Consider the following 27,895-nt stretch of genomic DNA (forward strand, 5'->3'; position numbering starts at 1 on the left):
GTATTGTTGCAGATCTAGCAGGTCATAATTTAATGTTGCTTTGATTGTTTTAAAAAAAAAGAATCTGTTGGAGAGATGAATATGGAAAACCTCCCAACGTCTGGACGGATTTTATATGGAGTTGAAGTTTCCTTGTTTGGGGGTTTTGTTGTTTTTTTTTTTTTTTTTAGGGAGAGGGGTCAGAGCACCTATTTGTAAAAAAGCTAGGCAGAAGACTGAAGTAAAATTGTATCCATACCAGTTTTTAAAAAGTTAATATGAGTAATTTATTTCACCCTAGAAACCCTCAAGGAATCAGTACTTGGAGTGAAATAAATAGCAACTCAAATGTACAGTGTGGAACTAATAACAGAGATGGAAGACATCTTAATACAGACTGTGAAATAAACAACCGATCTGCTGCTAATATAAGGACTCTAAAAATGTCATCTGCTTTAGGTATGTGCTAAAATCTTGCAATAATTTTACTTCTTAGTGCAAATAACTCTGATAGCTGCTCAGAGTTTTGGAGCTCCTTGTTTGATGAGCAGAAATTTCAAGAGCCTTTTCATTAAGCTATTATTTGTCTAATGTCCAGTAATTACAGTGGACTGCAGAAGTTCAGTGATGTGTCTTCGGTATTGTTTTGTTTCCTCTCCCTGTTTCCAGACTGTCATAACAGGGAGAATGACAAACACCGTGATCTACCCCAAGGTGAAGATGATGAAGTGGAAGAAGATCGAGTTAGTGAAGATTCCATGTCTAGTCACAGAAGCAGCCTGGGTGATGTAGCTGGAGATGCCGAGTTTGAGCAGAAGATCAATAGGCTTATGGCTGCAAAACAGAAGCTTAGACAGTTACAAAACCTTGCGGCTATGGTGCAGGTATGTTGTAAATATAAACTCGTGCACAAAAATTTAGCGTTCATTGTTTCATGTTATCTGTACCTTCTGATAGGGAAAAACTGCTTAATGCAACATTTAAAATGCTTATTTATAGTCCAGAGAAAAAGAGATACTGTTTGATTTTTCTGATTTCAAAGGTGCTACTTCTGAGGTTCAATTCAGGGATTTTCTTGGAGGATGCTAGCCTAAGAGAACAGTAGTCTTTATATTTAACCTTAGCCCTGGATTACAAAATACAAACCGAGAAATAGATCAGTATTATTTTTAAAAATATTAGATATTTTTAAGATTATACTGAACATTCAATATGTTTAGGTTTTTGAGCCCTAGGTTTTACAACATTGTTCAATCAACAAGGAACATTTTTCATGAAAATCTGTGGAAGTTGCAATATATTTGACTTGCAGTATTTTGGTTTGGAGGCAGTGGTTTTATTTATTTTGAGAGTTTTAAGGCCCAGCTATAAGTTGGAACTGTTTTTTAATTTAGAATATCTCACACTAATTTAGTGATGTTAGCAGCATAATGTCATGGCTCTAATGTCCCTTCAGAATGCTCACATTTGAGCACCATCTGCTGTAATGTCTGCATACTGAATACACATAGTGTATCAGAAATGAAAAGGCTTTATGTGAGAACTTTAAAATCAAGCTCAGTTGGAACTTATGTTTTACAACAGCAACAATATAAACACGATATTGTTATTTCAAGATAATACTCCTGTGTTATTTCTCAGCATGTAGATCAGTGTTGGTTTTTATCATCAATATAAGATGCTAACTGTGCAGTGGTTTAAATCAGAATTAGAGATGATTCAGCAGCTTCTTTGATAAATAGCCTGGTTAATGGCATATCTTCAATCATATTTCCAAGGCTTGTTCTGTAATCTCAGCAAAGATACAGTAGATCTGTGAGCTGTGTCATTCTTGGTTGCCAGTTATCTCTCCTGTTTAGCAGAGTCTTTATGAGGAATGATTACATTGGAAAAAAAAAACAGCAGTGGCTACTGCTTTCATATTTTCAAACTGAGAACTGAAAATACAGAAATTATGAAAAAATAAAAGCAGTATAGAAAACCAGTAGGACTTTCTCAAAAATATTTTAGATTCAGTTTTCAAGAGTAGTTTTGTTATTGTTAATATTTAAGTTCACTGATTGTGGTAAATAAGCAGTCTTGTTCACCTCAGTATCCTTCTGTTCCTCCTTGTTCTTTCTTCATATGCTTGTATCTTTCCGTCCACTGAGTCACAGGCTAGTGGTTTATGCTTCCAAAATGAGACAAATTATTTGTATTTAGAGTGGAAGTTTCAGTATTGAGGTTGAGCTAAATAAATTCTCTCATTAACTCAATTTATCTGAAAGTCATGATGCCATGGTGATAATGGCTTCTCAGTTTTTGATTTGTACTAAAGATAAAGCTATTCAGACTGATTAGTTTTGAAAAAATCAAACTATACAAACTTGACAAACTAGATATGTTAAATTTTTTTGTATCAATTTGGAAATAATCTAATTGCCTTTCTGACATCCTTTCAGGATGATGATCCAGAACCTCAAGGGGCAATTGCAAATGCGTCTAATATTGGTGACTTGTTGGGTGAGGTGGAAGAGACAAAGCAACAACCAAACAATGTCCGAGCAAGTTCCAACAAGTTAAAAAAAGATGTGCGACTGAATGAAAAAGCAAGGTAACCTTTGTCAGAGGATGGTAGAGTTGTGCTTTTTAGGCATCTTCTTGCCAAGTAACATGTGGATAACTTACTTACACAGAGAGAAGTTCTATGAAGCTAAACTTCAGCAGCAGCAACAGGAGCTTAAGCAGTTACAAGAAGAAAGAAGAAAACTGTTTGAAATCCAGGAAAAAATTCAAGTGTTACAGAAAGCTTGTCCTGACCTTGAAGTAGGTAGAATGCATTTCTTTGCTGTCTTAAGGTGTTGAACAAAGATACATAAAATATCTTGCTCACCATTTTTTCCCTATGAAAATTGGAAAAAAAAACTTAAAATTGGTAATACTTGTATACTGTAAGTAGGTGGATTTTTAAACCTTGAGTTTTGCTTGTGTCATTCACTCTTCAGTGGTTCTTGTTCAGTGGTTAATTTCACTGTGGTTTGTCTTCAAAAGCCTTGACAGAGTCTTCAAAGATACAGAACCTTCTGTCTTATTTTTAGCCTGAAATTTGTCTGTCCATACTGGTCAGTCGCTGCTTCTTTACTTCTCTTAGTAGTCATTTGCTGGTATTTTGGAGCGATGCTGTCTTGTAAGCGTGAGAAACACTTTGTTGCATTTTAACTTAACTCTACAGGGCTTTACTGTTTTTCATGCTCTTTGAAGACTAACTTCTTTCTGTGAAGTGAGCAGTAAATTATCAATACTGTGCATCTAGAACGTTATATAATAATACATAAATTTTGTTGATTCCTAGGTAAGTTTTGAAATAAATATTTAGCCTTGATTCAAAAATCCCTTTCCCAGGATACTGACTTTCTAGCCTTATAATGCCTTAACTGTGTTGGGTTTTAACTGCAGGTAAGTTTTAGAAAGTTATTATATTCTATTTTGCCATTTTGCTTTCTCTTTCAGTTGTCAGCTGGCCTGGGTAACTGCCCAGCAAATAGACAGACTACACAAGCAACATCAACTCCAGCCATGAATGAGTGTAACACAGCTGGCAAGCCTTTATTTGAGTGTGATGAATCTGTACCAATAGGCAATGAGGTATTTCATACCTGATATGCAGTGACTTAAAAAGGGTTTAGAAAGAAGTTACAGGTTGCTTGGACACATTTTAAGTAGCTGGCCTGGGGAGTGGAGTAGTAGCTATTTTAACAAAGCATGTGTAACTTTGTTTCTGGAAAGAAGGAAATACTGACTTGAACTGGCAAGACATTCTCCCCCAAATACAGCAATTGTTACTAAATATTAATGTGAAAGTTGAATTGATTTTGAAGTTTTACCATGAACATTGAATATTGTGTACTTTAGGCAGGTCATCCTTGGAGAAAATGATGAAAGTATTTGTTGAAACCTGATTTTTCTCTGCATCTTTCTTAACCTTTTCCCCTGAAATTGTCTTTAATATTGATCTGGATATTACTTATTCTTTCCTGAAATTAGGCTAGCATTATATTCTAATTCTTCCATTTTACTGCAAGCAGTTATGGTCTGAGATGAGAAGACATGAGATTTTAAGAGAAGAATTGCGACAGAGAAGAAAGCAACTTGAAGCTTTAATGGCTGAAGATCAGAGAAGGAGAGAGCTCGCAGAAACAATATCTACTGTTGCTGCATCTCTTAAAAGTGAAGGGTCAGAAGCTCAGTGTACTCCACAGCAGAGCAGGACTGAAAAGTAAGAGCAGAAGTTATTCTCTATTCATCAATGGGTGCTTCCATTGTTTAGTAGGATGTCAGTGTTGGGGGCAGTTTCCTGTGTTCATCTGACCACTGAATGTGATGATTTAACAGAGCAGGAAATTAGTTTCTTGACTTGTGAAGTGACTGTTACTTAGCAACTTGCCAGTTTTTTGGGTTGTCCCAGCATATTTAGTCTCCTCTGTTCTACCAATGGGGAAAAGAATCGCCTAAGAAGAAAATGCATGGAAAATGCCAAATGATCAGAGTATTTTTTTTCATCTTTACCTATTTTATAGCATAGTAAAGTAATACATTTCCAATACAGGCAGTAATTTCATTTATCTGTCCCAGTATTAGAAGCAGAATGCAAGTTTGCATTGGTGAGAATCACAGAATCAACTGGGTTTGAAAAGACCTTGAAGATCGAGTCCAGCCTATGACCTGACACCACCTTGCCACTGAGACCATGGCACTGAGTGCCACATCCAGTCTTTCCTTAAATGCCTCCAGGGACAATGACTCAACCATCTCCCTGGACAGCCCATTCCAATGCCCAGTCAATCACTAATGTCCAGCCTAAACCCTCCCTAACTCAGCTTAAGATTGTCCTCATGTCCTGTCACTGGTTGCCTTGGAGATGAGGCTGACCCCTCACCTGGCTACACCGTCCGATCAGGCAGTTGTAGAGGGGTCTCACCTAAAACTCCTCCAGGCTAAACCCCAGCTCCCTCAGCCACTTCTCATAGGACTTGTGATCCAGACTCTTCACCAGCCTTGTTGCCCTTCTCTGGGTATTCTCCAGCATCTCAACGTCCTTCCTTAATTGAAGGGCCCAGAACAGGACACAGCACTCAAGGCGCAGACTAACCTGTGCCAAGTACAGGAGAAGAATGACTTCCCTGATCTTGCTGGCCACACTATTCCTGGTATAGGCAAGGTTGCCAATGGCCTTCTTGGCCATATGGGCACATTACTGCTGGTGTTCAGAATGGTTTAATTCTTTTTGGTGCGGCTTGATTAATTGCAGATAGACTTGCAATTGTCAACAGATTGTTTTAATAATTCATCATAAAATTGAAAAAAAAATACTCCTTTTTCAAACACTGCTTTTCTCTCTGACCCTGCAATTTTCACTAGGACAATGGCTACCTGGGGGGGTTCTACCCAGTGTGCCCTAGAGGAAGAAAATGGAGATGAAGACGGTTATCTCTCTGATGGAGTTGGTCAGGCAGAAGAAGAGGAAGAAGATGCATCAAGTTTGAATGACAGTTTCTCTGTTTATCCCAATAACAACATACCAGAAAATGTATATTTTGTTAAAGGAAACAAAGATAGGTTAGTAGCATTATTTGTTGATCTGATGCTTGTCTGAGTGTATTTGGAAGAGGGTGGAAGAAGCATTTCATTAACTACAAGGCATCCTCACAGCAAAGGAAAATGTCATTCTGCTTGTTAGGGGGCTGTGTGTAGTGGCAGTTTCTTGCCTAAATCTTTGTAGCTGCAGTGCATATAACTGACTTTGTGATTTCTTTTGTTTTCAGTCTTATTAAAAATCTGCTGTTGAGCTCTCCAGTTGTATGGCAGTGGCTCCTGATGTTCCCATTTATTTTAAAAGTTTGAAAGATAACCAGTCTATATGAAATTTTTGCTGTGATCAGTCTCTTCAAAAATAGTCGTTCAGAGCATAAAACTAATTCTGAAATTTTTCCTTCTAAATTGCTGACTTCTGTAGTGGTGAAAACTATTTCTTAATTATTGTGAATAATTTTAACTCTTGTTTGCCTGATTGGCTTCCTTCATAACATTTGTGTGATTAAATGAAAATGCCATGTTAAAAATAATGTATGTATCTGCAGTTATTTCTTCTGGCTTGGATACCAAAATGATTTTAGTAGACAGTGGGCTAATCAGGGGCTGGACCTGTCAGTGTATTATGTTGGTGGCTTCTATTTTCATTGAGTACATGTTAGCAGTAATGGAAAATACTAAAAACAAGACCCAGACACATGGTTAGCCATTCTTTTTTTGACAGTCATAGCCAGGTGGGGGGGCTCCTGTTTTCCATTTGTTTAGGATTATGTTGGATTGACAAAATGGCATGTGTGATTAGCTGGCCTGTGCCATATGAATTTTTGATATACCACTTAAACATAATTTGAATAATGGAAGTATCATTAGTTGTCTGAATTATCTGATTTTGTCCTCATTCTTCAAATTTTCCCAACTCAGGTGGAAAAACTGTCGTCCCCTTTCAGCAGATGGAAATTATCGTCCAGTGTCTAAGGCCAGGCAACAGCAAAACATAAGTATGCGGCGTCAGGAGAATTTTCGGTGGATGTCTGAGCTTTCCTATGTGGAAGAAAAGGAACAATGGCAAGAGCAGATCAATCAGTTGAAGAAACAGCATGAATTTAGTGTCAGCATTTGTCAAACTTTGATGCAGGATCAGCAGGTAGATATGAGGAATGGTTATTTTGCTGTTCTTATTTGTCTTTTATTATCTTTCTAACTCTTTCTAGCAATAGATTCTGTTTTTTGTGATTTGGTCACTGTTACATATTTTCTTTCCGCAGACCCTCTCTTGCCTTCTACAGACCTTGCTCACAAGCCCCTACAGCATGATGCCCAATAATGTTGCATCTTCACAAATAAATCTTATTATGCATCAGTTAAACCAGTGTTACACTCAACTGAATTGGCAGCAGAATAATGTCCAAAGGTTTGTTCACTATATTAGTGTTTAACTGTGGAATTTGAAATGCATCAGTAACAGGAACATGGTTATGGGAATAAAAGATTACAGATAATGGTTAAATATGAGACTCTTGAACTTCTAAATTGATTATGAGCTTTTGAAATTGTGTGCAGCATTTCTGGTTGTCTTTTTTTTTAGTAATCTTCATTCAAGAGAGCCAAAAGTTGTCAAAAATCTGTTGCAGTAGTTATTTTCTAATACACTTTTGTGTCTGTAGTCTTTATTAGACTACCTGGCAAGATTCTGGATTCTAATGGTAATATATAGCAAAAAAGCTTTTTGTCCTTTCTGAGTGTTTTCAGTTACAATTTGTGCTTCTACTTTCCATTTGGATGATGGAATGTAAAATTCCATGATCCAAATTGCCTTTTTTTGAAAAAAAATGTAATAGTCATTTTAATTCATTGCATGAAAATTGAAGTTCTTCATGTCTGTTTTGTAAGTGATAGATAGGTGCTGTCCTCTTACAGAGTTTTTAAAATTAAATTTTAACCTCAGTTCTGGAAATACTTTGTATATTTGATTGTTTCTATTGAAGTTTTCAGCTTGCTTATTTCTTTAGTAGGTAGTCAGTTTTTTTTGTTCTGACAAGGATGTTTTAAACTGTGTATGCATGACCCCTAGTACAGAGCAGTGGATTTAAATCCAACTCAGGATTAAATATAAGTAATTTTTGTCTTGAGGTTTTTTTTTTATAAGCTAAATAGAGCACTTCTTTACATATGTTACATGCTGTAGGAGAAATAATATGAAGCTCAAATTACTTCAGTATAAATGTACAGTTTTCCCATAATATTCTTTCTTTTTTCTCAAAAGTTGTTTTTTTATTTTCAAGGTTGAAACAAATGTTAAGTGATCTTATGCAGCAGCAAGAACAACAGTGTCAACAGAAACCATCAAGAAAGGAGAGAGGCAATAGTGCACCTCCACCTCCATCTCCTGTTTTCTGTCCATTCAACTACCCTCCACAACCTGTGAACCTCTTTAGCGTTCCAGGATTTACTAATTTTTCTTCCTTTGCTCCAGGTGAGTATTACTGCAGGTGTGAGAAGTAACAAGAATTTCAAAAATTTACATTTTCTCTTTTAATTGAAACTGTAGTGTGAACTCAATGAAACTCAGTCACTTTTCCTTTATATTGAAATGGTCTTAAGCAGAACTTTACTGTTTACTGCTGAATAGTTTTATATTTTTACTTCAGTCTGAAGAGCAAGCCTCTCTCAGTATGAAGTTAGTTATACTTGAAAGTACTCACTCCATGTAAGGTTTCAAATGTTCTTCATCCAGCATACAAAAAGCAGTGTTTGAAGCTCTTACATATGTTCAGCAATTCATAGTTGAAATCATGTTCTAAGTGAACCATGTAATTGGAAGGTGGCACTTGGTAATTATTTCAGTTTTTCTTAGAACTTCAAACTCTGTGAACAAACTGTGTTTGTTATAAATGCCTGTATATGGAGCATGTTAACTTTTGTTCCCATCAGAGTTATACAGTAACTGTTGACTTGGATACAGTATTCCCTATCTCTTTCTCTAATCTAATTTGTTGTTCTCTTTGGAGGAAAAGAGCTGTAGGTATTTTACTGTATAATTCAAGGTAAACAAAACTGTCTTAATATATTTCAGTGTTATTAGGAAACCAGGAAATAGGCATAGATCTAGATTAGAAGTTTTAAACTGCAAAGTCTGTTTTCTGTTTGAGTACATTTTTTAAATTACATGGAACCTGCCCAAAAGAACAGTTATATTCAGTTTGCCCCTTCCATAAAGACTCTGATGTTAAAATTGACCTAGTGTGAATCTATGACTTCTTTGGCTCTATAAGCACCTGAACCATTGGAATTTTCTTGTCAGTTTGATGGTGGTTGAAGTATTGATAAGGTCTTCAGGCAGACAGAGTTCTGCCTTTTTTTTTTTTGATCTATTATTTTTACTTTCGCTTTTAGGAGCTCTTTACTGGAGTTTCTTTTTTGAAGGACCTTGATCTCCACTGATGGGATTGTAGTATCCAGTAGTGTTCAAAACCTGCACTAAAGAGAAATTCTGATTGCTTACAGTGCTTTCAAGATGAAAACAGTTCTTACTTACTTCCCCACTTTTTTGCTTCATAATTTCATGCTGCCACACAGTATGTCTCAAATTTGAATTTTGCTGCACAAATAAATGAGGTAGTATCTTCTGACTCTTGCTTACTTTGTAGGTATTAACTGTAATCCAGTGTTCCCATGTGGTTTTGGAGATTTTGCACATACCGTTTCTCCACGCAGCAGTGAGCAGCAGGAGCAACAACATCCTCTAGATCCTAATACTTCTGGGAAAACTGAGTATATGGCATTCCCCAAACCCTTTGAAAGCAGTTCCTCTAACGGAGGAGAAAAACAAAGGTATTGAATGTCAGAGTGCAGCTCTCCTTTAATAATTTGTCTTCCCTTGTGGAAATTCATCATTCATTAAGGGAATTTATTGTCATACAATTACTATATGAGCTTTACTTTTGTAACTTCTAGTTTAATTTTTTTTTTCATTTTTTCAGTAGTGTTCTGTTTTTCTATATATTAATTAATGTATCATTTCATGAAAATTTTAAAATCAAATGCAGTCTTAGTGTGGTTTTCTAACGCTTTCTATAAGTGGAGTAAGATTTTGTTTGTGGGATTGTTCTGAAACTGCATTGTTTGAATAACTAGAGGATGTAATTTCAGTGAATGCTTGTTTTTTTGTGCTCCTGTAGATTGTACTGAATGTTGCTTTAAGAAATGTTTTGACCTGTGGTACTATTTGAGCACAGCAGTCAGTAGCTGCATAAATATATTCATGTTGAAACCAGCAATAGATAGATGGGAAGTTCCATTTTCCATTTGGAAGGGTTCTCTGGAATTACTTAATTTTCAATATTCATTTGATGTCTGAGCAACAAGATAATTTGCATTATAGATAACTGTTTGCCTGGTAATACATGATGTTTCTATCTGAGAGATTAGGTTATGGTATATTGAGATTGGTCTGGGGTCTTTTTTTTTTATTGACAGAAGGAATCATAGACAGCCTGAAGAGGAAATGGAAAAGAGATCAACTTGGATTGATGATAGCCAAGAAACAAAGAAAGATGATCAGTCTCAGCTGACTGCAGGTTTTGCAGTTTCAGTACAAAACATTGCTTCTAGTCATAAAAATCAGTGTGATATGAACCGGAGAAGAGAGTTTGACGAAGAGTCTTTGGAGAGTTTCAGTAGCATGCCTGATCCAATAGACCCAACTACTGTGACAAAGACATTTAGAGCTAGAAAAGCATCAGCGCAAGCAAGCCTGGCATCAAAAGATAAAACGCCCAAATCCAAGAATAAGAGGAAGAGTTCTTCTCAGCTAAAAGGCAGAATTAAAAATACTGGTAGGTTGTAAAGTAATCTTGGATACTGTAGCAAACGTGGCTTGGATTATAATCATTACATTCCAGAGAATTTACTCACCATGAGTGGTACCTCTAATAATGAAAATAAGTTAATGAAATGACTTAATTTTGTATAGTACCACTGCATAACGTTTTTTAGGATTTCAGTAAATAGAAAATAAATAACTAATTGAGAGTATCATGGATGCAGATATGTGCAGATTTAAAAAAAACAAGGAGTTTCTTCTTCATTGTCTTCATATTCAAACTGGATTATTTGCTGAAAAATATGCTTCATTAAAATTCTGAGAAGAGAGGGACAGTACTAGTTAGTATAATAGTACTGTTGTGTTTGCTGAGGATTTAATATTACTGTATGGCTTCACTATACAGAGGAAGATTTTAGTATAGGAAACATCATTAGTGTTTTGCAAATTTAAGAGTGTCCTTGAACAAGTTTTCTAAACTAATAAAACATTTTGTAAGCTGTTTCTTTATTTCTTTATTTTCTTTTCCTCCCATCAGGTTATGAAAGTGCAAGTGCCTCTAGTGTGTGTGAACCCTGCAAGAACAATAAAAGCAGACACTCTGATGTGGTTCATGCAAAGGTGTTCAGCAAAAGGAATCAGGAACAACTGGAAAAAATAATTAAATACAGTAGATCTACAGAAATGTCTTCAGGTACTCTTTTCTAAATGTCTAATTATTTTGTTAACTTATATGAGTAAGGGACCTTAGTTCTAGTGTCTTATTTAAATGCAGTGTGTTTTGACAGGAAGACAGGACTGTATATTTAGCATGTGGATTCTGCATTTTAATTTCTAAGAATGCTGTAACTGTAAATGTGTAAAAAGTTGGATATTAATTGCTTTTGAGTGTTTTCTGTATATTAAAGAATTGATTAAAGCAATTTAGAAACCTGTTACTGTACAACAAGCAATAATGTAGTCAATCTCACCCATTTGTTGGTGATTTTATGGAAAGTAACTATAAAACTGATGAAACTTTTCTTAATGTTTAAACTACATCCTATACTGCATACATGTCTTCTTCCTATTCATGCTTAAATGAGCTCCATCAAATACCATCCAAAATCAGTCCTTTAACGTCACATAAACCCTTACATTTTTGCCATCTGCACTGCTTTTCTTGTATCTTGATCATAAAAATTCTCTCTCCTGTGCCTTTTTTGGTTCTGCCAATATTTCTGTTTTGTTTAAGAGATGCGGAAATTTTAGTTGTTGTAGCACAGTATAAAGCTTTGCCAGTGTAGCTGTGTCCACACTAAGAGCTGTTTATTAGTGTACATAATAAACTTCCCTGGTCAAATTCTCATTCTCACAATAAGCAGCTCTGAGGTGGTTTGGATAAGTAAGCAGTCTTCCTCCTGCTGTTTTGTATAGACCCTGTCTTTATTTCTGGTGCGCATTTTTGTGTTTATCACTGTCTATCCCCACTTTCCTACAGCGCATGCTAGGAGAATTCTGCAGCAGTCTAACAGAAATGCATGCATTGAAGCGCCAGGTAATGCATTCACTGCTTAGCTTCAACAATATGCTATTACTTTTTTTTTTTTCTTTTCTTATCTTTGGTCCTATAACTCACTGTTTAGCAGATGTTCCAGATTAGTGCTATTGCAGCACCTTCTCTGTAACCAAGACAAGAGGAGTAACCTTGCATGAAAGTGCAGTGTTACAAACTGCTTTGAATTACAGTTGTGGAGAACGTGGTTAACATGTTCTTGATTAGTAACAATTACGAATAGAAAGTATGGAGGTAGATAATATATCAAAAAATTCATTTGAGTAGGCATTTTTAGTGTGTTTAAAAGCTGCTATTACGTAACGGGGGAGGGAAACAATTTGTGGTAACTTTTCAAAGGTTGAAAAAGATTGCCTGTGCTTAAAAACTTGGTAAACTACTTGCAGATAATCAAATTGCACAGTAATGTTTGCTGTATTGCTAACTTCATTAACTTGAATACTAACAACTACACATCTGTTAAACTGAGTTTTCCAAATTTAACTGTTTCCATTCAGCACTTCCCAAATAATGTATGTAATAATTTGATTGTTGTGATGCAAGGATAATCCTTAATTTTCAAATGAATGGGAGATTTATTAGGCAACACATTGTCGTATATGTAATAGGGTTTAAGGGTAGGAGGTTTTTTGTGAACTTGGGAGTGATACTAGACATGTATAAGAATGTAGCATTTATGTTGGGAAAGAAAGGCTTTCTTGAGTTCAGTCTAAAGCTTTCTTAATGCTGCTTGTGTTGCAGAAGTGCGGACTGCTGGTATTATATAAACCTGAGACCTTTCACTATCTTTCTTGAAATGTCTTAAAACTCCATTTTCAGTGTTTAATACCTCTTCTGAAAGCATCATTGTGCTGTGTGCAGTATTTTCTTTTATAAACAATACTTTGAAAAGGTATTGTTCAGAAGTGTAAAGAAAATTATTTTTTCAACTGCTCTGTATTGCACTTTATATGTTGAACATTGCATAAGATATAATTTAAGAATGTTTGCCCTTCAGGAAATTAATAAGCTTTATGAAAGCAGCTATACTGGGGAGTCTGCGATGATTGAGACATAATTTGTATACACGTAACATGCATGCCTGATAGCCTGCTAAATGGATGCCTGTCGAGGAACTTAACAAGTTCCTTTATTTTTTCCTACAGAAACTGGTAGTGATCTTTCTATGTTTGAAGCTTTGCGAGACACAATTTATTCTGAAGTGGCAACTCTTATTTCTCAAAATGAGTCTCGTCCCCACTTTCTTATTGAACTTTTCCATGAGCTTCAGCTGCTAAATACAGATTATCTGAGGCAAAGGGCTCTATATGCTTTACAGGTACGCACAGAATTTTTGATTTTGTGTATGGATCAAGCAAACCTTAGATCTTTTTTTTACAGCATAGATTATCTTTTCCAGGATATAGTGACCAGACATTTATGTGAGAAAAATGAAAAAGGAAAGTGTGCAAAATCACTGAATTCTGCAACATGGGTGGCATCAAATTCCGAACTCACTCCTAGTGAAAGCCTTGCCTCTACAGATGATGTAAGTTTTCAAATTCAGAAGCTACTGGCAGTTTTTCCTGTATTTCAGTTTGCACACATGTATTCTTGTCTATTGAAATATACCCGGGATTGAATTTTGTTAAAACTAGTATCAACTTACACAGACTGTTCTAAACAACTAGTGGCAAGAGAATCAATGCAAAAGTGATAAAATATGGTAGGATTCTCAGTACTGCAAATGAGCGTGTCAGGGGGTGAACGAAACATGGCGAGGGGTGAAAATTGGAAACCGATACATCAGAAAGAGCCAAAATCCTCTTCTGAGTAAAGCCAGGGCAAGTACTGCTCACATGATTCTCCAAAAATTTTTGCTTTTTTGTATTTAGAAATCACTTTACACCTCTGTACAGTTTCTTACATGTTTTGTACTTGAAGTATTTGAAGTAAACATGGTAGATTAACCTGATGTATTTATTACCTGAAAGTAGGGTTGTTCCCCAGTCAGGCAGTCTGATGACAAACCCTGATACCACAACAAGTCACTGAAAAGAACTGTGGGCTTGTTCACACATCTGTGAGAGTATGGTGTGTTCTTCTTTGTATTCACTTGTCTGGTATTTTTAAGGAAACTTTTGGCAAGAACTTTTCTACAGAAGCATGTCAAGATTGTCAACAACCTGATGCAGACAATGGCAGTATTATGTCTACTTCTTCAAATTTTGAACCTTTTGCTACTGATGACCTTGGTGAGAATGATGTGACTTAGTGTTTTAAGTGTTCCTCCCTCCCTCCCTCCCTAAATGCCTTCAATTGTCTGCACTTTAGTACGCTGCTATTTGATTTTTAGTGTGTAATTACATGTTTTGTAAGACAAAACATAATTAAATCAGCCAATAGGGAAACACTGAGTTTATCAAAGTGTATAATAAAATATTACAACTAGTTATATATAGATTTCAACACTTGGAGCCTTAAAGTCATTTTAGTCATTGTTTATTTGTCTATCAATTGAAAATTTTTTATTTAGATTAAAAAGTGTTTTTATTCTAAATATAGGCAACACAGTGATTCACTTAGATAAAGCTTTGTCTTGGATGAGGGAATATGAGCGTATGAAAGTTGAAGCTGAAAGTACCCTTGACTCTGAGGGCTGCTCTAGTAATTTTCAGGGTGCTTCCACTGCTAAATTAGAAGGTATGCACATATACATATATTTTGCTTAGTTTTAGAAAATAATTATAGTAACTATCAAGCTAAATTACTTTCATCTTTATTTATATTAAAAACATAGCAAAGTTTGAAAGGATATTTACATACTTAAGGAAATAAGATTTATTTTTTTAATAAGTTTTTGAAAGTGGTATTTATTTAATGGCAATGTTTAATGTATTAAATGTACTCCTTTTTTATTTTTTTATTAAAACAAGGTCCAGGTGCTGGTGAGTGTCAGTCTGGGCCACAGTCAGGTGATGTTTCTTCAGTTCCATGTCCTCGTATAGATACTCAGCAGCTTGACCGGCAGATTAAAGCAATTATGAAAGAGGTCATTCCTTTTCTGAAGGTAAGGGGTCTTTATAATATGGTGTGAATTAGAAGAGCAAGAAAAGCACTTGTATAATAGCACAGAAGAGCATCATTTAAAATCTAAAACTTGCCTCTTAGAAACAGCTGCCAATAAATATGTGTTCAGTTGCATGCTCTGCTGAAGATGAAGTAAGAATTAGATGTTCCACAGAAAGAGTCTGTGTAATTTTTAATAGGAGAAATAAATGGTGAGGTTTCTAGATTTCATAGGGCAGGTGGACTTGACATCAAAAAGAACAGAGGTTGCTTGCTTTGGAGCTGACAAAATTAAATATAGGAATGTTTGAGAATGTACTTCTGAAATATTTCGGTGTCTTTTAGCAGACAGAACTGAAATCACTAATTAAAAGTGTTACATGTACAGTAATAGGGTATTTTTGAAAAATACCTCTGAGTAGTTGATTTTTAGCATTATTTTCTCCTGTTTACAAATATCTTTAAAGTTGTTGAGAGCTTTCTAACTTCTGTGACTACAAAGAAGAAATGTTCCTCTTTAAAGAAGGAGAAATAGTCACAGTTCTCCTTTGCCGGGTTCTCTGCAAGGAGAACTTGCTTAAGGCATCTCCCTGTTCCCTTTTATAGTATGCACAGTGTATAAGCTTAGGTTTGTCTGATAAGGTATTTGTGATACTAAGTTTAAAAACTGTATATTGTTGACATGCCTCAATCAGAGTGCCTGAAGACTTGTTTCTTTATTTGCAATTTTAAGGCTGCATATAACAGTAGATATCTTAATATACACTTTAATACGCTTGTGTACACAGCCACAATATATGAATCTTCTTAGCCAAACATTTTAAGATGCCGAGTACTCATCTACTGGAAAACTGAGATAAATCTTCGTGTGTTGTGACCAAGCAGTCATTCATGAAGTATGGTGTTTGTGAGATTGATTAGGACTTTTTTGTGGTGTGCTGTTCCTACAGTGGACAGGTGGTTTTTTTATAAATTAATTTCTGTATTTGGGTTGATGGCTAGTTTTTCTTTTGAAGTGGTAACAAAGCTCGTTCTGTGATACTTGTGTAGGAACACATGGATGAAGTTTGCTCTTCTCAATTACTGACATCAGTAAGACGTATGGTCTTGACTCTTACTCAACAAAATGATGAAAGTAAAGAATTTGTGAAGTTCTTTCATAAGCAGCTTGGCAGTATACTTCAGGTTAGTAGTTTTTTTCAGTTCTGTTTTGCAGCACTCAAGTTGGCTAATTAGCCAACTTCTCTGAAGTTGTATTTTACACCTTGGATAGCATAAGTGCCGTTCTCCCTCACCTTTGATATAGTGATGAGGTATTGCCTTTGTTCCTAAACAAATTATTTACTGCACACAGAACATCTTTTCTGTCACAGCCAGGTAGTGAGAGGTTTATCTCTGGCCTGTGGCTGTGTTCAAGGAGAGCTCTGGTGATGCTTTTCATGGACATCTTGTGTAAATTCCTGAAAATCTGTAGTTTATGGTTTTTCATTCTTTTATTTTTACAAGCATGGAGTTTAAATCACGAGCTTACGAAGTTCTGTGTTATATGACTAGAGATTCCATGTAAAATCTGTTTAAGACACTAAAACTTCTTTAAAAAAAATATGAGCTAATATATTCATAACTAATTTCGAGTTACTAGAAATACTTAGTCTTTAAAGCTTAAAAGCCTATTTCAGAAACTGAAGGATTATTTCTCTTCCCAGGATTCACTGGCGAAATTTGCTGGTAGAAAATTAAAAGATTGTGGGGAGGATCTTCTTGTGGAGATCTCTGAAGTGTTATTCAATGAATTAGCCTTTTTTAAACTCATGCAAGACTTGGACAACAACAGTATTTCTGTAAAGCAGAGATGTAAACGAAAAGTAGAAACCACGGAAGTAATGCAGTCTTATGCTAAAGAGGTTTGTTTTATTTTTGAAAAATGCAGCTTTTCTGAGATTGCTAAATATGTGTATTTTCTAGACTAGTTTCATTACCTTATTTTATACCTTATATATGTTTGTTTATGTATTTTACTAGTTGCTGTGTAATCACAGTATTGCTTGAGCAGGAGTGTGAATTGGTTTTCCTCAGGGCAAGACCTATGTTACAGATGAGTATCTGTTACAGATATCTAATTGTATAGACTTCGTTCATAATTCACAGGATATGTTCTAATGGCTTTATGTGAACATAGGAAGGAATTAGCAAATGTTGAAATAGTTTTAACACCTGAGGCCTTGGAGTAGTTTCCTCTCACAGTCACTCGGTCCCCTCTGTGGGATGGGGAGACAATCAGAAGGGTAAAACGGAGAACGCTCGTGGGTTGAGATTAAGACGCTTGAATTGGTAAAGCAAAAGCCACACATGCAAGCAGAGCAAAACAAGGAATTCATTCACCGCTTCCCATAGGCAGGCAGGTGTTCAGCCACCTCTAGGAGAGCAGGGCTCTACCGCATGTAATGGTGACTTGGGAAGTCAAGCATCATCACTTTCAATCTCTCCCCCTCCCTCACTCTTTGCCCAGCTTTATATGCTGAGCATGATGCTGTGTGGTGTGGAACATCCCTTGGGTTTATGAGGATCATCTTCCCTGGCTCTGTCTTCTTCCAAGTGCTGTGCACTCTGACCTCGTGCTTTTGAGGTGGGTTGAGGAGCAGAGAAGGTCTTGACTCTGTGGAATGCTCTTTGGCAGTAATGAAAACATCCCTGTGCTGACAACCCTGTGTTCAACAGAAATCAAAAACAGAGCCTCATACTATCTACTGTGAGGAAGTTTAACTCTATCCCAATGTATTGGTGTTGCATGGCCCCACTACACCCAGCTAAGTATTTTGACATATTGGAGGTCCCAGTTCATTATCTCTTTAGGATGCCTGCTGGTTTCCTTGCAGTAGTTAGTTAGGCATCATCTTGAGAAAATTAGAGTATATCCTCTGAAGTTGTCATGTAGTTTGTTTGTTGGTATATGCAGAAAAAATCAGTTTCTGGACTTGGTGTGTAAAATATATATAAAGTTTTCAGAAATACTTGAGACTGTAGGACATATTCTTGCTCTGAAAAGCAAGCTTTGGCTAAGTTTCACACCACTTACATTATTAATTTTAGTATTGCTTTTATTGGGAGCATAGCTGCATTTTTTTAAGCTATATGATCTGTTTACAAATCAAATAAACCAGATCATATTCATGTATTTATGATTTCAGTGTCCTTTCAGCTTTCTTCTAGAAACACAAATACCAAAACAAACCCTTAATTCATTTTTAAATGTCAGCAGAAGATATTTTTTGAGCCTGTTATAAAGTCCTACAAGTATTTTTAGGTGTACCACCAGCTAGACTTCAAGATAATCAATTTGGATATATCAACAGCATGGCTGGTGTGAGGGAGACTGTGGAGTGCCTTGTAAAGAGGCCAAAGGAACACTCTAAATCCAGAAAGATTTAGACATGACTTCCTGTTTTATCTGAAGTTGCCCATTGGCAACTCAGAGCAGGTATAAACTCAGTCTCATAGCAGGTATAAACCAACTCTTCATGTAAGTTTGTTAACTGTAAGACAGAATTAGGGTTAAGGTCAATGTTTGCCTCATTGCTGTGGCAGAGGTTCAGATTCAATGAAGCCAGAGATCAGAAGTGGTAGGTCCTGGTTGCTTTGGACAGACCTGCACAATTATCTATATCTGGTCTTCTCACAGCCCTCAACTCTGCAATCCTGATGCAGACATATTTGATCTTGCTTGATTTTCTGACTCTCTTGAGTCCAGTAAAGTAACTGCTGAACACACAGCTCTTTGTCTTGATCATTGTTAGAATCATAAAGTAGTTTGAGTTGGAAAGGACCTTAAAGATCATCTAATTTCAACCCCCCTGCCGTGATGTATCTGATTCTATGTGCTAGATACGATTCAACCACAGACTGTAGGATTAGCCCAATATAAGTGTAATTGTTTAAATAAGAAGGGTTAGCACAGATGTTTTTAATGCTTTGCAGCTCTGAAATTTTGAAGACATCTGTGTGTACAGAAGTCCCTCTGGCTTCCTGCTGCTTTAAGATAGCAATTCTTAGTAAGATTAGAATTTCAGCCTGGGTCTCATGAAGCCATAGTTTGATTCAGTATTTCCAAGTTATTTCAGTTTCGAATTGAAGACAGTTTGTGTTTCTTCTAGGCAAAAAAAGGTCTCCAGGTGGATGTTCGTTCTTCTGTTGAAGATGTCGATGAGGACAAAGTATGTGTATGCCTTTCAACTATCTTTATTCCTCAGATAATTTCATAGGTCACCTAGTCTTACTGTTGTCTGTTATAGGAATCAAGTATCAATAAGCAGCCCGTTTTCCAGTCTTTAGAAATTTATTCATCTCCTTTCTGTTATTTTCAGTCATTTATTTTATCAAAGTTACAAAGTAGATTGTAATTTGTGTTTCTAAGGACAGCTTAACTATTTATAGCAGTTAACATTTTCTTTTTTAATTGTATGGAATAAGTTGTTTTCCGTCTTCGGGAGAAGGTAGGTAGACGTTCTGAATTGGGACACATGGTATTTGAGGTCTCAGAGTCCAAGCCTGCCTGTGCTCTGAGTATGAAATGTTAGTGCTCAGAATTTGTCCCTTTTCTTTTCAAGTTTCTTTTGAAAACCACTGGTATCATTGGGGAAATGTGGTGTTTATGAAGTTTTAAGTGGTCTGCTGGAATGTTCAACTTTCTCCAGCCAAGGGACTGATACAGGTATATATATATACCAAGCAGAATGTTGATTGCTATCCTAAATGGGTATAGGTATAGGAGTAAGCATGTGTGGGAGTGGAGCAAGTGCTTTCTTCTAGGACTTAGAGCTTCTGTCTGCTTCAAAGCTTTTACTGCTTTGGAAGTAAAAGTAGGAAGCTGTACATCACTTGTTACAGGTGCTGTAGTGTAGAAAAGTCTTTTCAAGATTTGGAGCCAAACTCAGGGCTTTACTTAGAGGTTCATATAGGAATGCAAAATTTTCTCAATCAGCATATTTAGCAAATTATTCAGCAGGGAGATTGCTGAGGAGATACTGCAAAAGAAATGAGAAGCTGCAGTTAGAAGTATTTTTACTCCTCATTTAGGAGGAGCAGGGAAGTTGCTGGAATGTAATAATGCAGATGTGTCTGTCTTCTTGAAAATGACAAATCTAATTCATTTCAAGTCTGTAAGGACTACTTAAACAGATTTTTAGTAGTTACTTTTTAGCTTCTGTGAAATAACTCCTTTATGCAGAAACCTTAGTGTAGTCTTTAGATAAACATGAAATTGCACAGTATTCTATGTTTTCCTAGGACAAGGATGAGACTGAAACTACTAAACAAGTACTGGACTCAGAAGTGTGTGCTGGTAACAGAGTGCCTGAAAGTGTTAGATCTGATGCATCTGATCAAGAGGAGGATGAGGAAAGTGAAAGCGGTCCAGTGGCAATAAGTAAGGAACTTCTATATATTTCAGTGCTTCCACTGTAGTTTTGACCAGCTAATCTTAAACAGGATCTGCATGAAGTCGTGCTGTGTAACACCTTCTCTTGCAGATTTTATAGTTGGTCCTTTGTCAGTGAAAGTTTTGCAGTACTGTATTTCCTAGTGTTATGTCAAGGGTTAAATATTCCAATTAGAGGAAGTAATTTTTTTCATAATCAGTAGATCTGTAAAAATATATTAGAAATGGATTAATTTGGTTATATATCCTGTCTCAGCTTAACTCCCAGCCTTTAACCTGAATGATGTGAAAGCTGTGCAAATTTTATGCAGTTTTTCATTTAAATAATGTGGCTTTTTAAAATGTGCTTTTACTTTAAAGGTGTATTTATTTATTTATTTGTTTGTTTGTTTATTGTCCTGTTTTTTGTATTACACCAGCTACTTCTGGCTTGGATTCCTTTACCATTTACATTCTTTGCACCAACTTGTTTAATAACTTTGACGTTTCACACCAACATATTATGAACAAACGGGTGTTTGTTCATAATATAGCTGATGTAATACATACAGATCTTTGAAAGTTGAGTCATTACTGTATCTTAAAGAGTGTTTTGAAGTAAGGGGCATCATTGCATTAAATTCCCCAACAGGATTTGGCAATTCAAAGGCGATTTTACTTTGATTTGCCTTTAGGTTTATCAAAAGCAGAAACTCAAGCTTTGACTAACTATGGCAGTGGAGAAGATGAGAATGAAGATGAAGAAATAGAATTTGAGGAAGGACCTGTTGATGTGCAAACATCACTACAAGCCAGCAGTGAAACAACTGAAAATGAACAGGTATAGTCAAAACTGTAAAAGCAGAGCAAACCTGTGCCAGTGTACAGCTTTTCAGTATATATTTATATGTACCTCATTTTTTCTTCTTGTACATTTTGTACTATTGAAAGTAAAAGAATAATACAATAAGTTATACCATGCCAGTCGGTGCTACTTGTAAAATGTGGCATTCTTCACCTGAGTTTATTACAGCTGATGCCAAAGTGAATGGATGGACAGAGACAAAACTAACCTTTACATCTGCTATGAGAGAGGAAAAATTGTTAAGCTGCAAGTGAGAAGTTAAATTTTCAAAAAAAACATAGTTTTAAACCTTTAAGTAGTTCTTTCTCTGTGTTTGCTGAGACCAAGTTCTAATTGGGAGTAATTCACTCTTGTATTCTATCGTGTCTTTTGTTTGTCGTTCTTCCCTTTTGTGGTAATTATTTCTGGAACAATGGTGAAATGTTATTGGGTATGATTGTCATTTCACTGTTAGTTAAAATTTTAATATGTGTGACCTGGTTTTGGAGAACTGTCTGTTCTTTACATACTAAATAAGATTGACAATCTACTGGAACTTCAGTTTGCTCAACGGGTATTAACATTAGGCAAGGATGTAACTGGAACTTTTTACTTTAAAGGGTAAAACAGTAGATCTTTTAAGTGGAACCAAAGAGTTTACCTGGGAACTACTGCAGTGAAAAGAAAATGTTCAGATAAAACATGCCTATCAGTGTTAATTGTTTTGTAAACTGTTGCTGACTAGCTGGCAAATAGTAGTAGAAGTAAAGACAGCAAGTCTTTACTTCAAACTAGTGCAAAGACAAATTCATGGAGCAAGTGTACAGTGTGTTTCTAGTTAGTAAATTAGCCAATAAGCTATGAAGATGATCAGTAAAATTTTGTTCTAACTCATTTTTACCTTTCCCGATAGACTTCAAACCAAGAATTGAGTAAGGCAAAAAGCAGTGAGATTTTGTCATCGGAACAAGAGCCTGTTACTGTTAAAGGTAAGCCCTGCATGTGGTAACTGAGAGACTAACACTTCCATATGGGTTTGCATATGGTGACAGTTGTCTTGGACAGTGCCTGTGATACATGTAACTAAGAAATAGGTGATCAGATTTACTGGACTGTCTTTTTCATGGAACTGTATCAGTTGCCTGGATGTATCTGTGTTGATATTGACACAGTAAACTTTTTAAAGAGGAAACATGGAATAATCTTACTTAGGTAGATGTGGTTTTGATGCTTGACATGAGCAAGAATTTTAGCTGTTTGTTGCAGCTCTTGACACACAACTGTATTGGAATTAATATGTGTTAGAGTGTTTTGATGTTTAGATTTGTCTTGTCCTTGTTTTTTCTGCTACTACCATTTTACTAGTCATTGAAATTCATATTTTAAGGGTTTTTTTCTGTGAGTAATGTTGTAACTGAAGAAGAGCAAAGACATTATTTTCCATCAAAAGAAGGGAGCATTACTGGGTTGTATGAATGTTATTTCTAGTGTAACTGTTATTACCACCTTCCCTGTGGTTTTCTACAAACACTAGTTTTGTTCTTGGCCTTTTTTTGTAGACTAAAAATCAATATTAGAGTGGCAAAATATTAAGGTATTTACTGTTCTGTATTATATATCCTCATAACTAGAATGAATATTTTATAGTAGGTCACTTAGTTCTGCAAGTTGTTTTTTGTGGGTTTTTTAAAAACTTTTTTTCAGTCAGAAATCAAGTCACATACTCTCATGGGATAAATTGCTTATACTTAAGTGTGCAAGGGTACAAATAACTGATATTTTACTTCAATCAGCTTTGTGTTGTCCAAGAGACTATAATTCACTTTTGCTGTTCATTTTTAACTTTGGATCATAATATTTAAAAGAATAATAATAATTTTTGTATGTCCAGAATATTTTACTCTCTCTTCCCAGTTAAAATGTAATTCTGTGGTTTTAGGTGAACAAGATGTGGCTGCAGCTGTGCATCATTACCTCAGTGTCATGGAGAATACACCAGCTTTAACAGTCAATACCCCAGAATCCTTAATGACAGCCACTGTGAAAACTGAAGGATCAAGCTCATCTTTGGCAGTGAATGAAACTCAAACACCGGATACCACGTGTGCAGAAAACAAATCTGCTGCAAGTTCTGAAAGCTCCATGGCTGGCAGCCCTGATACGGAGTCACCTGTGCTAGTGAACGAATATGTGTGTATATTTCAGTTAAGATCTGTCCAAGAGAAATTATAAGCTTTTTTCTGTTCCAGTAGTATTTCTGGTTTGCAGTCTTGTTTTGTTTCCATCTGCAAATTTGATATGCGCGTTGGTTTTTTTTCGGGGTTTTTTTGATGTACTTTAATAGTTTTGGAGTGAAGAGAAAACAATATGGCATTTCTTAAATACCACAATTTTTATTAACAGGAACCTGGTTCTGGAAATGTAAGTCAAAAATCTGATGAAGACGACTTTGTGAAAGTTGAAGACTTGCCCCTCAAACTTGCTGTGTATTCAGAGGTATTTTGCTATTATTTGTGGGATTGTTGTTTGGAAGTGCATACCATAAATGTTACCCAGACAGCGGTAAGAATTATCCAGAATTTTCAGATTTGCTTTTTCTGTTACAAAGGCAGATATAATGAAGAAAATGGAAACAGAGGCCCAAACCAAGAGTTTGTCTGATGAATTACTGGATGGAGGTGGAGCTCAAGATCAAGAATTAGTAGGAGATGCCCAAACGTTGAAAGAACCTGGTAATTTTTTTCTATATTCTGCACACATATTGGGAAAACCACTCTGGAATGCTAGAATTTAAATATTGCTGATTGAACTAAGCAGTTACTGTAGTGCAGTGAAATTACTGGGTTTTGTTATCATGCATTTGAAAGTGTTGTATTGATATGAAGAGATTTTATCTTGCTGTCCATCTCACTTCTGTATACTTTTTTAGATTCTGTGGCTGATAAAGTCATAAAAATTAACATACTTAAAGTGCATGTCACAACATAATGGTTTTGAAACTCATTCAAATGGAGCGGTATTTTTGTTTCTTGTTTCACAATCTTGGGTTTAATAATACTGTAAATTATAATTGCTCTTATATGATTTAATAACAGTGTAATTTCCTGACAGACTGCTCAGTGCTTTTGTGATAAAAACATTCAAGAGACTTTTCAGAATAGTAAAATATCTCCTCAGGGGGAAATAAATTATTTTTCATGTGAAGTATATCATGTGGTAGAAAAAAGTTCCAGTGTGTATGATAGCAGTAAAATTTTTCACTTTCATCAAATATTTTTTTATGCAGATACAAAAACTTATTGACAATGAAGGTCAGAGAAAATGGTTTCTGTGTGTTTTTTAAAAACTTTTTTCAGTCAGAAATCAAGTCATACTCTCATGGGATAAATTGCTTATACTTAAGCGTGGAAGGGTACAAATAACTGATGTTTTACTTAAACATTTTGAAGTAAATAGGGTTTTTTCTATAATATTGTGACAGAATTACAGTATTAAAGACTTCTATTTTATTGTTCGACTTGTAATTCTCCAGTGGAGTGTACAGTAATGGCATATATAAAGGGCATGAACTGGGTATTCTGATAGTAGCAGTTTTCTGTTAGTGTGCCTCCTTCCAATTTCTCAAATAGTATAAGCTGATGAACCTGCTTTTTATTTAATGCATTTGCAGTGGCAGCACAGATTTTTTCAGAACAAAGTGTGAGGAAAGGTGCATCTTCCCTTCCATTTTGGTCACTGCCTGTTCAGCATTCCGCTTGTCCCAGCTCTGCCAGCACAAGCCTGTTGTGCCCATTTGGTAGAGACTGATGCCCAGGGCTGCTGTGGGAAGAGTCTGACCAAGAGTGCCATGCCACACCAAAGTTGTAGCTATTCCTAGCCATTCTTAATCTCTGTTTAGGGGCAATGGCTGTAGCTGTTTAAGTAAGCCATGGCTCAAAGTGCTTGTGAGGATGAAATAGCAATTGAAATGTGGTCGTGAGCTGTTTGATACCTTGTAGATTTTAAACAATGATTTTATTCTTATTTTACAGATACTTTTGGAGCTCAAAATGCATAAGAATTACCTGAAGATGTGTGCATTTATAAACGCTATGTCTACAAATGCATATGGAAGATCAGCACTAATTTCCTAGAATTCTGGAAGTGTATAAAAATGTAAAATTTTAACACACTGCCTCTTAGGATAGGTATGTGATCTTCTGCCTATGGCAGTTTAAACAGCTGGAACTGAATCCACTTCTATTCAGTTTTGCTGCACAGTTCTTTTTCTGTCTTAATTTTTTATTTTTTATTGTGACTTGTTTGGTAATTTTAAAACTGTTCGAAATGGTAGTTTTAAATAAAGTTTGGACTTGTCTGTAAGTTTCCTCTTCTGAAAAATTTTCTTTGGCTTACAAACTGGTATGCTGACTTTGTTGCCAGAAGTTAATTGACTTATTGGCATGCTTGTAGCAGTTTGTTCTTCTCTTACAAGAAACACCACTAATTTTCCTGGAACAAGAAATTCTCCAAGTTTCTTGCATCTTCGCAAAATACAAGGTATAGACACAGTACATACCTACCTGTTGTCTTTATAGCCTAGAGCATAGCTTATCTGTAACAAAAAAGTTCCTGTTCATGGCCTGTGGAATTCCTTTCTGTCAGCACATTTATCTGAGGTGAAGTTGAATACCCCGGGTTTGTAGTTAACTGCAGAAACCAGCTGTATTTTTTTGCATTTGCTGAATCCTTTTGATGTTCACAGGATTAAACCTGTCTGAAAATGTTAATATCTTTTCGTAGCTGACACGTAAAATTGCTGCAATTGAAGGTCTGGAGAATCTGTTCTGAAGTGTTTGACTTTAATTGTAGTTTCCTATATTTCATTACAAAGTTAATGTTTTTAGAAAACAGTTGAAGTCAGCACCTCCTGGAGTCTCACGATGAAGGTAGAATTAGAATTACAGAAAAGAAGATTAGAAAACTTTGTTCAGTTTTTCAGATCAGAGTTACTAAAACACTAAGTTATAAAACTGAGCTGGAAGAAGCTTTATTCAGCAGATCTGCTGCATTATAAAGATCCTATTTACCTTAAACATGAGGCTTTTCTGAAAGTAGTTAAAAAGCACTGGTTATCTTTAATTCAGGATTGTGTTGCTTTTGAGGCTAGTATGATAATATGGCTGTATACTGTGGCAGACAGTATAGTGATTGGTGAAGCCTAAATATGCTTGAAGTTTAAATAAAATGAGATTGTAATTCTTTTGTGATTTTTTTTTTCTAGTTTGTTTGGAGTGTCTCTAGGTTTTGTAAATGAATTTTGAATTGGCAGATTATGGTCACATGCCTCTCATGTCCAAGGTTGAAAGTACATTAGCAAAAGGTTTGAAGATAGTTTAGTTACTCTTCAGGCTTTAAACTGCAGGTACTAGTGTAGGCAGAAAAAACGTTTCCATTTTGAGGACCAAGAAAATACCTTGTGACAAAGGCAAACCTGTGAAACTGAAACTTCTAATCAAACTTCTAATTACTCATTTAGCCCAAGAATCACTCAGACCGAAAAGAGGACATTTTTTATAAAGTAAAGTGAGATTGTGTGCAGCTTAGAAATAAGGCTAGTTTATATGTCAAATCATTAAAATCTAAGCTTAAGAAAGAGCCAGACACTTAATTCCTGAATTCTTGCGCTGGAATGATGGGTTTAACCCCAGCCAGCAACTGAGCACCGAGCTTGTTGCTTACTCCCCAACCAGTGGGCTCAGAGAGAGAAGTGGAAGAGTGAAAACAAAATAATTCATAGTTGAAAGAAAGATTAATAGGTAAAGCAAAAGCTACATGTGCAAGCAAAGCCAAATGGCAAGCAGGTGTTAAGCCACCTCCAGGAAAACAGGGCTCCATGATGCATAACAAGGAGTTGGGAAGACAAATGCCATTACTCCAACTGTTACCTGTTCCTCCTTTGAGCTCTGTATGCTGAGCATAATGCCCTGTGGTGTGGAATAGTCCTTTGGTCAGTGTCGGGTAGCTGTCCTGGCTGTGTCCCCTCCTAACTGTGCATCCCCAGCCTTCTCTCTAGGGGCACAGGGTGTTTAGCAGGAAAGTCTGGACTCTGTGCAAGTGCTGCTCAGCAATAAGGAAAACAGCTCTGTGGTATCAACACTTGCTTTCAGCACAGATTCAAAGCAGCCCCACACCAGCTACTGAACAGAAAATTACCTGTTAGAACCAGTGATGTGGGTACATGAGAAATGCATTGAAATGGTATTTCTTTGATCATACCTTCTCTGTACTGTTTCATCATGGACTGGTCAGCAGGAACCTCTCAAGGTCATCTTGTGCCAGCAGGGCCACTCAGAGCTGTTTGCCCAGGTGGCTTTTGAGCATCTTCAGAGAGAAGACTCTGAAGATACCTCAGAGTCTACCACCCCTCTGGGCAACCTGTGCCAGTTTTTGTCACCCTTACAGTGAAGTGTTTCCTAACATTCAGAGGGAACTTCTTGTATTATGCTTTGTGCCCTTCTAGTCTATTTTTGTTATCCCTTGCTCAAGTAGTAGAACTGCTGATTAAGTTAAACTCTCACTTATGCCTAATACACCGTATCTTCTATCCATGTAGTTCATTTCAAGCACAACTTGTTTCTTGCTTAAAAAAGAACACTGGGGACTACGGGAGTGAGATGGGAGAAG

At 36.1% G+C, this 27,895-nt stretch overlaps 1 protein-coding gene across 23 annotated transcripts in view; it reads left to right on the forward strand.

Annotated features, from left to right (window-relative positions):
- PCM1 (pericentriolar material 1) overlaps positions 1-26,469 on the forward strand; it is a 41,301-nt gene extending 14,832 nt beyond the window's left edge. For 5 of the 23 annotated variants that reach the window (XM_068186840.1, XM_068186851.1, XM_068186855.1 and 2 more), the window contains 25 exons: positions 281-438; positions 649-863; positions 2,421-2,572; positions 2,655-2,784; positions 3,469-3,603; positions 4,041-4,234; positions 5,374-5,574; positions 6,469-6,691; positions 6,813-6,958; positions 7,830-8,020; positions 9,195-9,378; positions 10,024-10,382; positions 10,908-11,063; positions 11,850-11,906; positions 13,070-13,242; positions 13,324-13,452; positions 14,038-14,158; positions 14,469-14,606; positions 14,840-14,973; positions 16,023-16,157; positions 16,679-16,876; positions 19,124-19,183; positions 20,256-20,394; positions 21,081-21,226; positions 22,143-23,318. In XM_068186840.1, the coding sequence (XP_068042941.1) occupies positions 281-438; positions 649-863; positions 2,421-2,572; positions 2,655-2,784; positions 3,469-3,603; positions 4,041-4,234; positions 5,374-5,574; positions 6,469-6,691; positions 6,813-6,958; positions 7,830-8,020; positions 9,195-9,378; positions 10,024-10,382; positions 10,908-11,063; positions 11,850-11,906; positions 13,070-13,242; positions 13,324-13,452; positions 14,038-14,158; positions 14,469-14,606; positions 14,840-14,973; positions 16,023-16,157; positions 16,679-16,876; positions 19,124-19,183; positions 20,256-20,394; positions 21,081-21,226; positions 22,143-22,238 (3,970 nt within the window). In that variant the 3' untranslated portion in view covers positions 22,239-23,318. Of the gene's footprint in view, positions 1-280; positions 439-648; positions 864-2,420; positions 2,573-2,654; positions 2,785-3,468; positions 3,604-4,040; positions 4,235-5,373; positions 5,575-6,468; positions 6,692-6,812; positions 6,959-7,829; positions 8,021-9,194; positions 9,379-10,023; positions 10,383-10,907; positions 11,064-11,849; positions 11,907-13,069; positions 13,243-13,323; positions 13,453-14,037; positions 14,159-14,468; positions 14,607-14,839; positions 14,974-16,022; positions 16,158-16,345; positions 16,425-16,678; positions 16,879-19,123; positions 19,184-20,255; positions 20,395-21,080; positions 21,227-22,142; positions 23,420-23,632; positions 23,726-23,837; positions 23,962-25,260 lie in introns of those variants that run through there. The other 18 variants (XM_068186842.1, XM_068186857.1, XM_068186861.1 and 15 more) reach the window with 16 other exon arrangements.
- Positions 26,470-27,895: the final 1,426 nt, after the last annotated feature.

This window comes from Anomalospiza imberbis, chromosome 4 (assembly GCF_031753505.1).
Source record: "Anomalospiza imberbis isolate Cuckoo-Finch-1a 21T00152 chromosome 4, ASM3175350v1, whole genome shotgun sequence".
Lineage (NCBI taxonomy): Eukaryota > Metazoa > Chordata > Aves > Passeriformes > Viduidae > Anomalospiza > Anomalospiza imberbis.